The 16,160-nt window shown below is 27.0% G+C and overlaps 2 protein-coding genes across 2 annotated transcripts; one reads left to right on the top strand and one right to left on the bottom strand.

Moving 5' to 3' along the window:
- Positions 1 to 1,049: 1,049 nt before the first annotated feature.
- Positions 1,050 to 3,906, bottom strand: LOC132952405 (uncharacterized). The gene is made up of 6 exons (XM_061024697.1): positions 3,432 to 3,906; positions 2,588 to 2,969; positions 2,376 to 2,507; positions 2,182 to 2,301; positions 1,855 to 2,104; positions 1,050 to 1,518 (listed from the first exon to the last, which is right to left on the bottom strand). The coding sequence occupies exons 1-6, from the start codon at positions 3,494 to 3,496 to the stop codon at positions 1,361 to 1,363; spliced, it is 1,107 nt and encodes a 368-aa protein (XP_060880680.1). The 5' UTR covers positions 3,497 to 3,906; the 3' UTR covers positions 1,050 to 1,360.
- Positions 3,907 to 4,808: 902 nt separating this feature from the next.
- Positions 4,809 to 15,899, top strand: LOC132952926 (lipase maturation factor 2-like). Its single transcript, XM_061025442.1, has 11 exons — positions 4,809 to 5,096; positions 8,647 to 8,827; positions 10,138 to 10,239; positions 10,309 to 10,541; positions 11,291 to 11,469; positions 11,616 to 11,721; positions 11,791 to 11,937; positions 12,005 to 12,451; positions 12,524 to 12,740; positions 13,931 to 14,082; positions 15,292 to 15,899. The coding sequence occupies exons 1-11, from the start codon at positions 5,000 to 5,002 to the stop codon at positions 15,414 to 15,416; spliced, it is 1,986 nt and encodes a 661-aa protein (XP_060881425.1). The 5' UTR covers positions 4,809 to 4,999; the 3' UTR covers positions 15,417 to 15,899.
- Positions 15,900 to 16,160: the final 261 nt, after the last annotated feature.

Genomic DNA, 16,160 nt, shown 5'->3' with positions numbered 1-16,160 from the left:
ATTTTTTTTTTTTTTTGTAAAATATGTTTTTGTATGCTTTTTCTAATGGTACTTTAAAAAAGTCGCTCAAACTTCTAATGGAAGTTATGTTCAAAAAACTTCAAAATACTCGATTTTCAAGTTTCAAGTTTCTAAGTTATGACACTTCAAATAAGACAGTGATTACACAGTTTGTGGCACTCATCGTTGGCTCCTCGGCCAAACCTGAGAGTCGAGTCCCCCGCGCGGCATTACAAAGTATAGTGTTCCGCGCATTGGTATAAACGTAAAATCGCTAACTTTGGAAGGCCATAACATCGAAACTATGTCCGAGCGACTTTTTTTTAAAGTACCATTAAAAAAAGCATACTAAGACACATTTTGCAAAAAAAAATTTCAAAAAACGCTTGGGAGCTAAACTAGAATTATGCCTAAATTATTTGATTATCGAAAAATCATAGCTCCATTTGGGTATATAATATATTAAATAATTGTCATTATAAATTTGATCATATTATTGTATTACACATGGGTATTTCAAATAGTAGTAAAATATTAGACAATAGTTCACCAGTTGTACAAAGTAAATTATTTTTAGTATAATCATAAATAATATTCTAGTTTAATCAGTCTTGGAATAATTAAGACATTTTACAAATATTTTAGGCATATTATTGATAATAATAGTTTATTTAAACAATTTAATGCGGTCAACCAAAATTAATGTTTTGAAACAAGTTATTTTATTTTATACTAAATATCAGTGGAAGATTCATATGTAGGTCAGGCTTGCTGTTTGCAAATAAGTAAGAAATGTTGAATTGGACATATTCATGTATTTGTATACTGATAGGCTGATACTAAATAAGTTTAGATCAATTATGTATTTATCAACGATATAATTAATTCCTCATCGTTACTGAAATTAAAATAACTGTAGACAACCCCAGTTTTCTTAAACTGTGGAGGTACCTTAATTAAGTAAAATTATTTTTTTTAGTTCTGAAATAAATTGTAATGCTTTGTACATATTGTAATGTTATGGTTTATTAAATCAATAGTTATAATTTATAATATTATATACAATTGGTATTAGTAATAAAAAATAATTTAACGATTAATACATATTATTTTGAAAAAAGATTATCATAAAAAATCATCCAATGGATATTTTATTGAAACACGAAACCAATAATAATTTAAAATTAAAACAAAATTAGGTACTGCAGTAAGTATATATTTTTGTGCATTTTGTTATTTAGTTAAAAATATTTTGAAATACATAATTTTGTTTCTTAAAAAAAATTATCACTTAGCTAACTAACATAATTTGTGTATCAATATTATAATTTAATTCAAGGTATTATGTGCATTAAATTGTTTACATAACCCTGTATATGATTGTTTTGCTATTTCTGGTAATGAAATGTAAGAAATATAAAATAATGCATAACATTAAAACATATAGGTATACATATAGACAAGCAAATCTTGATGGAAGCCATAAAATAGTGTATGTGACTGAGTGTCTGAATGTATCTGAAAACAATTTAAATACTAATTAAACAACTTAAGTTATGTTTAATAAGATATTCTAAGGTGTGTTAAAAAGATAAAATTATAAACGGTACTACACAAGTCACAATTACACATCATGGATATTAGATAAAATATAATTACAAGGTTGTAAGTTTTTTTTTTTTTTTAGTAACAAAATACTATAATTTAAATCTTACTATTACAATGCAAGTATGCATGCTTAATAAATAAAAAGATAATTTCTGACAACTAAATAAACCAAATTAGTGAAAAAGATAATTAAATTATTATAATATATTATATTATAAATTATTTTATAATGTCTCACACTCTTACCAATTGTTAATACACCATATCCTATATTATTTGATCCCATTCTATACGAACAGGTTGGCACAATTATTTCACTGACTGAATTTGGTGATTGTTGCCCAAACCTCCATTGAGCTCTGGACATTTCATCAAAGCTGTTATGTCCAAGCTTTTGAACATATGTTTGTTTTCTTTTTTTAATGTCACTAATAAAATTAAAAGAAGAGTGATCATGAGCTGAGAATATGAATTCACTCTTGAACTCATTTACAACCTGAAATAATATTTAAATGTTCTTAGAATTATAATTGAAATTTAAATTAATTAAATAAAGTTATAATGAAAATATACTTTATCCGTAAATTTTGTCCATCTTGTTGTCAAAGGAATATGTGAAAACATAATTTTTACAGTATTTGTTCGATTTGTAGGATTATTGTTTGTTGGCATTGAATCTATCAGTTGATTTACCTACATTTCAATTCAATATAAATAACAAAAAATAATACTAAAGGCATATTTTCAATAATTGTATTGAATTGTACCATGATAAATTCTATCTTTTCATTTTCAATTACTCCTGGCGAACCAAAGTAAAGATTAAATCTATCAACTTTTTCTCGAATTACAATTTCTTCATCCCCACCAATATCATTATCACCTGGTATAAAAATTACCTAAAAAAGAGCAAGGATTAATAAATAAATATTAAATACAATTTAAAATATTAAGTGAATAAAATAAAGTAACTACTTACATTTTTAGATGCAAGAGGAATTGTATTTTTTAAAAAAAATATTTTACTAAATCTATGTAAATAACGTTCAAAAGTTTTTTGATCAGCTAATGATCCTTCATCTATTAAATCACCCATAAATATAACACTATTAGGGTTAACATGCTGCAATGCTCGACCGTATGTATTGAATAAATATCGATCGCTATCCCAGCGTGCTATTACATTTGCTCTTTCTTCTCCTAATATTTGTGGATCAGCAACTAGTAAGATGGTCTTACAAAATTTCTCATTACCACAGTATAATGTTGGCCATTTACTTGCATACAGTGAGTATACCAACCATTCATTGTAAATTGTAGTAGAAGCAAGAAGCAATACCAAATAATAATAAATATATTCACTGAAAACACAAGAAAAATATAATATTAATGATAATTTATATTGAAATTAAAGAAGATTGTCTTAATTATTGTCATATTGTGTAATTTTCAACTGTATAGTATTTGGCCCAGTAATTTTCTAAAAAATAAACCAAACATTTTTTTGGGCAGGACTTGTAAAAAAAACATTATTTATTTCAACCTTAGTATATTTACTGGAAATTATAGATTAGTAAGACTTTTCAGGTTGTTTGGTTTTTAAATAAGTTATAAATCTTACTTCACGTTTTATAATTAGATAATTATGAAATAACTAGTTTCCCATATTGATGTTTAGACTGTGTATATTAGATACACTGCATTTAATATTTATTATTTTTTTTAAAATTTAATAAAAAAATATACACATTATATTATATTAGACTATGATAATTATACTCTTTAATTCTTAATTAGAATGTATCTATCACACATAAACATACTTTAATTTATGTTTGGTCAATTCAAAAACAGTCTTCAGTCTCGTTAAATAAAACAAATGAAACATTTTAATGGCATTAAGCTCATTGGCAATAAAAACACAAAACAATAAACATCGGTATTTTCTTAAATATAGTTACAGATAGAATTTAATAGGCAGCTTCCACTACAGACAAGACCGAAATCAAAAAATATTTGGACGCATCAAATGAAAGTGGTAATACAGCATTCAGTTATAACTTTGGGTTTATGACTCATATGGTTCTCAACGAGTTTCATATTTTCAAAAATAAAAATATAGTAGGTACTCATAAACAGTCGTAACCACGGTCTTAATTTATGTAACTACCAACAAATATAAATCTTAACATTTCACATTTCACAAGTACAATATTATTATAATAATAATAACAAATAATCCTATACTATAAAGTTATCTAAATATTTATATTTTATATATTTTAATATTAATAATATTTTATTATCTTCATCCTGCTTACATGGTTATCACTTCTTATCAACCGTTAACATAGATATCACCATGGCTAAATATATAGGTATGATCGCATTGAGACGCATTTTCGTTATGGGCTGCGCACGTACAATTATTGCATGATTTAGCATGGAAGGGAATCTCAGCTGGCAGTGATTTTTGGATTTATTTAGCCAAGAAATTAATAACTTGTATGGTTTTGTTAGCAAATAAATCGAAGTGATAAAATTCACTGCCAGTGGCGGCCATGACACCTGCGTATCACAAAGTTGCGATCATACCTATATATTTAGCCATGGATATAAGTGCATAACCACAATTTAAAGAAAATGGATTTATTTATTATTGATTGATAAATCCATCTTGGATTTTACAGAATTATCCACCTTGGCTAGGGATAGTATTATAATATACAAGGTATAAATAAGGTATATAAGTATAAATGGTTAATGGATATATTATTATATTATATTCTGTGGTGGAGAATCAGTGGAGATATCGAGTTGCAACTAGCAAGCTTGGATGTGGAAGACGTAAAAACCAATAACCATGACAAATTAAATTTAAAATTTTTAATTTTATAAAATCATGGTAAAATGTGTTACCGCCAGGTAAATACATGATTACGGTTTACCACAACCGTGAACTGCAAACAAACTGTAAACTAACCACAATTCGCATTTTGCAAAACCTGGATCGGTATTCGGTATTCGGAGATAAATAATCCATGACCGTGCGGTGGCCGGATGACGGATAGCGTCACAACGTAATCAAGTCCGGTTCGACCAATCGGCGGGCTCCACACTCGCGAAAGTTAGAAATATTTTGTACCGGTGAGGTGGCTACACCGGTTTGTCTGAGGGAAAATAAAACCGATAATAAATATATACGTCGGGACCGCCCGGCGAATGGCAATATTGGCAATCCGTTTCGTCGACTGTCGGTGCCTCTAGAGCTTTCCTATCATAGTTAATCGTCATGTTTACTAGTTTCAAGTCTCAACTTTTAGTTAAGTAAATATACATTTTTCTCTAAAGCTTTGGTCGACTTGCTGCCCCACCGGCGACCACAGCAGACATGCAGCAGTATATAAGATATACCAGAAACCTGTTCCTGAGAGGCGTCTCTGTCATCTACCTGCAAGCATTCGTTGCACTGTACGTGCAAAACTCCGGTGAGTATGCGATAGGGTTCAACGGTGGGCTGGCATCCTTTTTTCTTTGATCTGATTTGTCCAATCCCGGCATGCAATATCCATGACTTGTATATTTCGTTGTCACTCGCCTTTCGTATTTCGACGGTGTCGTGGTACTGGAGGTTGTATTGCATTTGTGCCACAAATTATAATTAATTAATTATTATTTTACATTAATTGTTATTACGCCACGACTTTTAGACGATTGCTCAGTCCCCCTTCCGCTATCCTATATGATTTTGATCGAACTGATATTGTTTCATTAACTCTCTCACTCGATCATATCAATATCACCGTTGTTAATAAATGTTTTTTTGATGACATTGGATTTATACAATTGTTAGATTCCATGTAACTCAATAAACAGAGCAAACTTACTTCACTTTTTACACTACCTGTCTATCTGTCAATCTGTGTCTAATCAAAATCAATACTGATGATAAGTGATCAGATAGGTATTAAGTACTCAATGACAACAAATAATATTAGTATATTAAATTGTCATGGTAATTTAAATTTAATGTATTCGGATTTTAGAATCTAGACTTTAAATATTTGAAAGGTCTAGAACAAACTCTTTTGTATAGGTAGGTACATGATTTATGCTTTTCTAAAACAATATACTATTTTAATTTTTTCACCCTTATATTTATTGGTGAAACCGCTATCAACTTTTGATTTTCAAATGGTAACATATAATAAAATAAATAAAAATAAATTAATAAAACCATTTTTTTTTTTATGAATTTACGCATTTACATTTTTATTTTTTGTTGATTGGTTTGCAAAATGCAGCTCCTCAAAGTATTGGTTTTATAGTCGGTACCGCTACAAATACCGTTTTTATAGGTACCTACCTACATGTCACATAAGAGATTTCACTTCTCAAATGTAGACAAAAGTCTGTTAATCTTAAATGTTGAATTGTAATTTTTTATGTAGGGGGGCTTTTCCAAAGCTAATTCTTATTGCCAAGACAAATGTTTGATGTCAATTTTGGCTTTTAGTCAGTTTGATGATAAGATTATAAAATGAATGACACTTAAAAATAACTTTATTGAGGTGACTGGTTAATTAATATAAATTGTTGTCTTGTAGAATTTTGTTGTTAGGTGGTTATTATATAAATTTAAGTTTTAAACTGTTGTTTTTTATAATATCAATAAAATAGACATATCAGGTTAACCTATGTGAGTTTGAGAGGTAAGTTATTAAAAAAAAAATAGTTGGTGGGAAAATTCTTAACAGGTTCAATGTAAATTTGCAACATACCTTTAGGTAGTTGTGTATGCAACATACCTTTAGGTAGTTGTGTATGCAACATACCTTTAGGTAGTTGTTTAGGTGGTAGAACCTAATATATTTTATAAATCGGGTCGGTAGGTATTCAATATTTGTCATTAATTGTTCAAATGAGTCGTCTATATAAATGTTTTATTTGATTAATGGTACAATTAATGAACAATTGATTGATTCTATGCTAAGAGTAATACAATAGTAGTATTTTATTTAAATAATTTATAAATGTCTATCTCAACTCAAGCAATATTTATTATTCAAATAATAGATTTATATCAAGTCTTTACTTAATAGATTTATGGATTCTATGATGAGAGCCAAATCTTACTAATCCATATATATTCAAGTTTAAAGAAAAAGTTTAGAATTTTTTTAATAAAACATTATTTACTATAATAATTGTATAGTCAGGAATGCTAGTAATTATACTTATATATGCTATACAAACTAACCTAACCTGATATGTACCTAGCTAATATATGTAAGTAAATATTTAAAAAAAAATTTTATTTTTAAGTTTAAACTATTATAGCTTAACATTTAAAATTTTTATATAAGCAAATTGTACAGCTTGCCACAATTAAAATATTTGAGCACAGTATAGATAATATTAATAAAGTAGTATAGGTTCATATTCAGTGGCATATTTTCGGTTGGGAGGAGGGTTCTGGGTCTTTAATGGAATAATAAAATTATTAATTTATAACTCATGTATTTTTTTTTTTTAATTGGTCATTAAGCCCGGCAACTATGGCCATTAGCTGTTTGTTTGTTTTTTATTTGTAAGGGAGGATACTGTTGGTTGGTAAACACGTGTGTGTAAGTTTTTGGCAGATTTTCAAGTGGGCACCCGTAGGTATCTGCCATGCCCGGGTGGGGGATGGCGGCACTTGTTCTCCGGACACCATGACTTGTCCGAAGAAAAAAGCCGCCCATGGCCGAGGAATCGAACTCAGGTCAACTGCGTCGCAGTCGACGGCTTAGTCCGCTCGGCCACCCGTCCCCCATGTATTTTTATAATATTATAGATTTACTTATTTTTTAGACCCCACAACCATTTTTAAAATAAGCCACTGTTCATATTATTATATTAAATAAATATAATCAGGATAGTTAAGATACAAATATAAAATATAACTATGAGTCTTATGTAATTTGTTTGCATATTAAAATTAATAATAACAATATTATGGGTAAAACATAAAGTGGTATAGAACATTGCCTCACCTTTACTTAATAAAGTAGTTTGAAGATTTTTAAAAGTTGAATTACTAATATCCATTGGTTATTAAAATGATGGGTACGTTTTAAAGTTTGGGCAGGAGTTGAAAGAAAGAGTTTATAGTAGATAGATGGCAAGAACTTGGCTTTGTATTGAAGCTTTTAAGGGTAGGGGCCACAAGTCCTGAAATTTTTTTATACCAATAAACCCTTATGAGTTATGACACTACTGAATAATTTTTGTACTAGTTATATACATACCATATTATATTATATAAGTATTTTGAAAATGGTATAGCAAAGTTAAAGTTAACAATATTACGTTTAGGTACACATTTACTCCGAAATAATAGTGTGCTCCAAGGCTCCCATATCCAAGATACTCCTATGTATATGTATACAAATATCTACACAGTAAAATACTATCTTAATTACATAATTGAAAAAAAAATGTTTAGAATGCATTAAGTAGGTAATTAAACATTTTAAAATGTAATTTACTAAATAATATTATATTGAGTCATATATCCTACAAGGGAGATACATATTAATTGGGGATAATATCTATGTTGTGTATCCAATCTACCTACTAGATAAATTATTAACACTTTCAATATACTAATAATTTATATCTACATGTTAAAATACAAAATGTGTTAGTTTTTGTGTAGGTATTACTTTGGTCGAAAGTTAAATTAATAAAACCGTAGTACGTACTCAATATTTTTCCTATACAAGGAAAATCTATGATACATAAATATGTTCATAAATATATTTTTGTTAATAAATAATCATGACAATGAAAACCATACAAAAAATCTTGTATCCAGCCCAAAAACATATTAATGTTAAAATATTTATGTTTAATTACCAGTCAAATACTTAATTAAATTTACATTTGTAATAATTTATATTTCATTATTAGTTGTTATTAGTTTATTAGTTACAATGTATAATTTATATAATTTTAAATCTATTCATTTCATACTAATTACTATTAATTTTCTAGGTCTGTTTGGAGAAAATGGAGTATTACCAGCCAAAAATACATTGATTAATGAGAGTCCTAAAATATTTGATAAATTCAATTTTAAACCTACATTATTATGGTTTTCATCAGAAATTGGTTTGAATGCTGAATATATGTTTGATGTAATATGTTTGTTTGGAATATTTTTTGCATTCCTTGGGTAAGTTATCTTGTATTTTTACGTGTATAATCTATTAAAATATAATAAACTTGTTATGTAAATAATTATGTAATTATAGATATGTACATATTATTAATGTTTGTTTAATGTACAGCTTTTACGGTGAAGCTTTAGAATAAAGTATTTGATCAGTGTTAAGATATCTACTTGTTTGTATATTATAATTTATCAATAGAGCCTGACTGCATAGGTATCAAAGCAATAAATCATTTCCTTTTTGAATTCTTAACAGGAAATTAAACTTGAAATAAGACTTAAAATTAATATTGAAGAATGGGTATAGTATTTGAATGAGTACCTACTTCCCTATATTATATACAATTTGTATGTATTAAATTAAAATATATTTTTGATATTTCAAGATTTCTTTACAAATAATATTAATTTACATAACATAGTATAAAAATAATTAAATTGACCAAACTACATTTAAATAGACAATAATATGACCCATACATTTCTATACTAGATAAACAACCCAGAATATAACAATAACATAAAGAAATAGTCTTAAGCTCATCATGATTTATATCTGTAAAAATCCATAAATACATAAATTGCATATTATTTCAAAGATATTTATATTTGCTTATTAGTTTACCATACAAGTTGTGATAATGTAACAATTTATTTCTCGACATAAATTAAATTAATTTAATCCCTAGTGTTTTGTTATAATATTTAATATAACTGATCCACTTATAGTTTCCTTTTAGATAGTTAAAACCTTTGTTTAAATAGTATAAACTGAGTCTAAATTAAAGTGGTAAAAGATGCTATTGTAGTTCAGATGTAAATGCAATAACTATAGTTGTATTATTATTTTTTATTTAATACAGTGTACACTATTATCCACGTAATAAGGTCCGCTTGGCATCCATGGATAATTCAAATTCAAATTAAAACAAAAATTCAATAGTAAAATTATTAAAAGAAATTATAATTATGAAAATCTTGTATTATATATGTATAGTATTTAAGGAAAATTAAATGAGAACCCCTTTTATTTTTTGCGTTAACTGATAACCCGATAACAACGCGTGTTGTATGTTAATTGAATTAATCCGCCTACGTGTAATTGGGAGTATACTGTACTATTAAATATTAATATTAGTTTAAAAGATAGTAAAAGTCAGTAAGTAGTAAGTCATAGTAAGTAAAAGTCAAAAAGTATTTGATAATTATAAAAGAAGTACTTTGTACAGTTGTTTGTATACATTTTTAAATAATTAAAGAATTGTATTAATTTCCCTGAAAACTTATTAATATATTTTTTTTGTATGTTTAAGGTTCTTGACACAAAAAGTTTGTAACAAATTTTTATTTTTCTCTCTTTGGATCTCATATTTATCATTGTACAATGTTGGTCAAATATTTTTGTCAGACTTAGCGTAAGTATTTTATATAATATGTATATTAGTTAACACAATTTTGTTGTCATACAAATTTATTTAATTTAGTGATGAGCTTCTACTAGAAGTGGGATTATTATGCATATTGATTGCACCATTACCTTTTCAAAAATTAAGGATTCCTTCAAAGAAACGCAATTTACGTCTACAAACTTCTCTTGCATCATTACCACATGATTCAATTCCTTTTTGGCTCGTAAGATGGTTGCTATTTAGAGTAGCGTTTTCAGCTGGTGTTGCTAAAATGAGTTCTAAGTCGTCAATCTGGTATGATTTGACTGGTATGTTACATTAAATATTTTTAATAATATAGTTTGCTCCATTTAATCACAATACTTCATGGTACCTTAGATATTTTTCAGTTGATTTTTGTAATTTTGAAAGACAAAGTACACTGTTTGCAAAGAGAATGTGGTTGCATACAAACCAAAACACACACCTAGTCACAAAAACCTACCTCTCCACTCCTCGCTCTCAGTTGAATATGTGAAATATCCACATTCTCTTGGCGAACAGAGTACCAATAAATTTAAGTATTTATAAAACCATATATTTATTGCCAAATGACTTAAAATTTGATTTTTTCACAAACTTTTTATTATCCTGAGAAAATAGCCATATCAGATTAATTTACTTAGTATTACATTTACTGAATTTATAATCATACTAATGAAGAGCGTGAGCATAAAATATAAAATAAATGAAGTTCTGTTAATTGAGATGTCTTATTCTATACTGTAATGACTATTTAAAAAAAAAATTAGTAGTTATAGCACTGATTATAATTTATAAATACTATAGATCGCTCACTGTGGTAGAAAATATTATTCACTAATTTACTAGCAATCCTGGTGTTAAATGCCAGAAATTGACTGATATAAAATAAGACGCCTAGTCAGTTTCTGGCATTTAACACTAGTATTTAATCAATGATAATAGGTAACGACTATTAAGTCATAACATTAAATTTAATAATGCTGTGAATTATGTTCTAGAATTAAATAAATATAATATTTTTATTTTATTTCAGCTTTATCTAGATATTTTGAAAGCATGCCTCTACCAAATGCTATTTCCTGGTATGCTCACTATTTTCCACTTTGGTTTTTGAAAACTATTACAGTATTTGCAGAAATTAATGATTTATTTGTTCCATTGATGTTCTTGGTACCCATTCGGTCAGTTAAAAAGTTGGCATTTTATATTCAGGTATTATTTTAATTTGATACTAAGTACAATATATATTGATATAGTGTCTATCAAATGATTGCATTTTCTAAAATAACTTATATCTTTAAGGTAATATTCAAATAACTTAAGTACCTACACAGTATGAATTTTACTTATATTTTTAGGTATTCATGCAAGTTGGAATTTTGGCATCAGGAAATTATAGCTATTACAATCTTTTATACATAGTTTTATGTTTATCATTGTTGGATGACCATACATTTTATAGAGGTAAAAACATTTTGACTATTGTTAATATATTATTTTACAGTTAAAAATGAAACTATTTAACTTTATTAGAACTAGCTCTGGCTAGAACTCGCCAATGGTGTTCTACTGTGTTCACAAGACTTATGACGATCAATGTTATTACCGTACTTATAGCTGTTTTTCCCATGCTGTATAATTTCCGCATTTCCCCGGCAAATACACCAGATTTTACAATAGGTAAATTTTTAATTTAATTTTAATATTCTAAACTTTTTTTTATTATTAATTAATTGCTTTTTTTCAGCATTTACACATCAACAATTTAATGTCATATTGGGCAAAAGTTTGCCCTTTATTGCCTATTTTGCATTAGGTTCATTTGTTTTTGAATGTTTAAAGGCACTTTATTCATCTCTGCCTTTAAAGAGTAAAACTGATGGTTCCTTTTCAGCGTTAATAACATCAACATTATATGTATCCATTTGTTTGGGTATATTCTCATTGAGTTCAGTCAATTTTTCTGCTCTTCATCAAAGTGTTAATAATACTGTTCCAAAGGATTTAAAACTATTTTACAATAAATTAGCTCCTTATAAAATTAGTAATTCTTATTTACCACCCAAAGAATTCATCAATCTTGAAAACCGTAAAGAAATTGTAATACAAGGCGCTAGTGATATTAAAGGACCATGGTATGAATATCAGTTCTTATACAAACCTGGAAATGTAAATGTTACACCACCGATTATTGGTTTGTATTTTGTTATATATAATATGTACTTTATTTAATTTTTATTTAAATAATACTTAATACTATTTTCAGCTCCTTACAAGCCTTTACTTGATCGCCAACTGTTTTTTGCTGCTCACTCTTTACCAGCTCAAAATCCTTGGCTTATGAGTGTTTTGTATCGTCTATTAAATAATCAGAAAGAAGTACTCTCATTATTAAATACCAATCAAATACCATTTGGGAAAAATCCACCTAAGTTTGTTAAAGTATCCCTGTACAAATATCAGTTTTCATCAAAATTACAACGGTAAGTTTACTAAAATATATTAGGTTTATAACAATAATAAAATAATGATTCATATTATTTGTTTAAAAAAAAATTAATTAGTTAAGAGGACGTTGTACCCACATGTGTTGTCTTTGTTTTACAAGTACGTAACAGCAAATTTAGTTCTCAGCAGTTCACGTTTATCTCCATTAGTTTAAAAATTAGAGTGAATTGAACTCTTATAAAATTTAAAGGCAAGATTATAATCTGGGAGTCATTGGCATTTTATTATATTATAATTTCAAAGTGAGTTATGAGTATTTTAAGATGTTCAAACAATTTACAATTTTAAAATACTCATAACTCGTTTTAAAATTAAAACTAAAAAGCCTATGACATTGTCCAGATAATAATCTTACCTTTAAATTTCATAAGACGTCAATTCTTAAACTAACGGAGCTAAACATGATCTGTTGAGCGTAAAATGTCCTATGTTACGTACTTGTAAGACGAAGACAACCCATGCAGGTGTTCATCCTCTTAAATTATGGTATTTTATTAATTTTAAACATGGCTCGGATTTTATACTTTTGAATATTTTTATTGGTTGATCGTACTATATGCTAACTGTTAAGTAAGTACAAAATATCCTTTGTGAAAGTTTGATTAAAAATATGAATTCTTTTAAAGCACATTTACTGATTTTACAGTTTGTAGACCATATTTTAAGATTTTAGGGTCATGTTAGGTTAGTGTTTCCTCACTAGACAGACTATAACAGGGGTCACTAACCTTCTCAAACAAGTGAGCGACATAAAATATTTTAAGTACCAGATAACCTATCACTATTTGTTTAGGTATACCTATTTATATTATTACAAGCAGCATAATAAATTGTATAATATTCTCCTTTCATTATTTGTCCAAAGGAAAATTGTATGTTTTTCTTTGCTCATAAATACTTTACCTTGTATACAAAGCGTAAAGGTGTATTTTAAAGTTTTATACTTTAAGATTGCGTACATGATCAACAAATATTAGTATAATTCATTTTTCATAAAATCAACCAATATTTCTCTAAAGATCGACTGGTTGACTACCCAGGCTTTATAGTATATTTGGTACATAATGCATATTTTTAAGTACATATTTATATGCTCAAATTTAAATGTTATAATTATTGTTAAATAGTTGGATTTACAATAAATAATAACATACTATGTTTACAGGGAAAGAGGAGTTTGGTGGAATCGGCAAATACTTAATTCTGAATTCATAGCTCCAATGGATAAAAATAATCAAGTATTATTGGATACATTGAAGTCCCATAAAATTTTACTGAGTAATAGAACTCCATTACCTGTGAACCCAGTTTTTAAACGTAAGTTTTATTTTGTAATTATTTTATCCCAGACGCAGTATAATTGAATTTTACAGTTATTGGTTTTTACTTAATATTAGTACTTTAAGTTATATTTTTACTATAAATTATATTCAACAATATGAACAAATCTTACAATTATAAATTTATAAAAAACAAATAAAATTGAATTTATCAGTATAATTATGAATGTATGTTGTGCGGTTACATTATAAAAGTATACTGTGGTGTAATTTTATGGAATAGTCAAGAATTAATTAGTTAATTTAGAGTAGCAATAATTATTTTATAAATAACAAATAAGTAGTAGCCAATAATATTTATAGATTTACACTATTTCAAAGGTGTAGGTACAATAAATATTGTGTTTATATATTTTTATATTCAAGTTAAAATTATCCAAGATGCATTCAAACAAAGAGCGGACTATTACTAGTCCAGTTGTAATATTTCACAGGTTAACCTAACCTAGCCGGTGAGTCCGCTTTCTGTTTGAATGTGCCTTTATTGTTATTAATAATTTCATTTTTATAAAAATATAAAATTTAATAGTAATTTTAAAAAGCCAGACAGGATACATACTTTACAGAGACAATATTATCAATATAAATTTGAAATTAAGTTATAACTGTACTTGTTGATATATTTTTTCTTACAATTATTGGACTGGAGTTATTTTACTATCCAATGGTTCACCAAAAATAACTGACAGTCAACAGAAATATAAATACCTGGACATAAATTCAAAAACATTTTACCTGTTTATTGTGTATGTTTTTTTTTTTTATTAATTTTTAAAGGCATCAATTACAAGGTTATTAGCCTGCGTTACATATATTAAATTACATAAATTACTTATTGCTATTATATTTGTACATTTTCAATAATATGACGCAGTTCAGTTTCATTTATGAATTTGATTACTTTCTTGGACGTCTAGAGAGTAGGTGAAAGTATCTTGTATAGTGTTTCCAGTAGTTCCTGTTGGATGCGCATTTCGTTTATAAACTTGAGTGGCGTTGGAGAATTTTTTGGCGGGGGTCAACTGAACCTGTACCGTTTTTTATGTATAATTTATATACTTAGATCTATACTATAGAATATATTTTATATTATGTTGTAATTCATATAATATTATAAGCTATAATGCATTTATTATAATAAAGTTGTAAATTACACTTATTTATATATGTATGTTTTTAATTACAGAAATATTGGACCAAATTAGATCAATTCTCCTGGCAGTCGATCCACGAATATTAATATTTGGATTTTTAATGGCCGGTTTTGTATTGATATTATTACCCGTCGGCTCCAATGTTTCTTCTATTTAAATGCAATTATTAATATAAAAGTTTGTGTGCTGCTGATGACTTAATATGGTTTTTTTTTTTTATTCAATTAAAACACTTAAAATTTTTGTTGTTAATCTTCCCAAGATGATCTGTAAACTCAGAAAGTATTCAATTTTTTAAAAAAAAAATGTATTTAATGTATATACACCTTTGTATTACTTTAATTTTTAATTTTTTATATTCTCTTTTATTTTGAATTTTGTGGTTTGTATTTACATTTTTTTTTTTATGTTATGATACATTAAATTGTGTTTCTTTTTTATATTAATTATGTTATTATTTTAAGACTGTTGTGTTTTAAAATAATTAGCATAGGTCAATCTCCGTACCCATGTGTAGTAATTTTGTGTGTAGCAACAAAGTAGTGTGTTCAAGTTTTTGTATAGTGGTTTTAGATTGTCATAATAATTTTGTAGTTTCAGATTTGCATTTCAAACATTAATAAATGAAAATGTATTAATATTTTATAGAATAATTTAATACATACAATAAATTTCTATTTCTTATGAAATTTAAATTATAATATCATTATAATTTGTTGTCTAATAATAGCTTGAAACAAATAGAACATGTTATCAGCAAACAATACGATTACCCATTAAATTTACTATTAAGTGAGACCATACACACATACATACACAATGATACGTCACCTCTCGTACGATTTAACCTTACACCAATCATTGAAAAGTCGTCAATCTGATGTTAGTTGTAGTCTTGTTT

Source organism: Metopolophium dirhodum, chromosome 9, assembly GCF_019925205.1.
Source record: "Metopolophium dirhodum isolate CAU chromosome 9, ASM1992520v1, whole genome shotgun sequence".
Classification (NCBI taxonomy): domain Eukaryota; kingdom Metazoa; phylum Arthropoda; class Insecta; order Hemiptera; family Aphididae; genus Metopolophium; species Metopolophium dirhodum.
The sequence above is the reverse complement of the archived record's forward strand: the minus strand, read 5'-3'. Positions and strand labels throughout refer to the sequence as shown.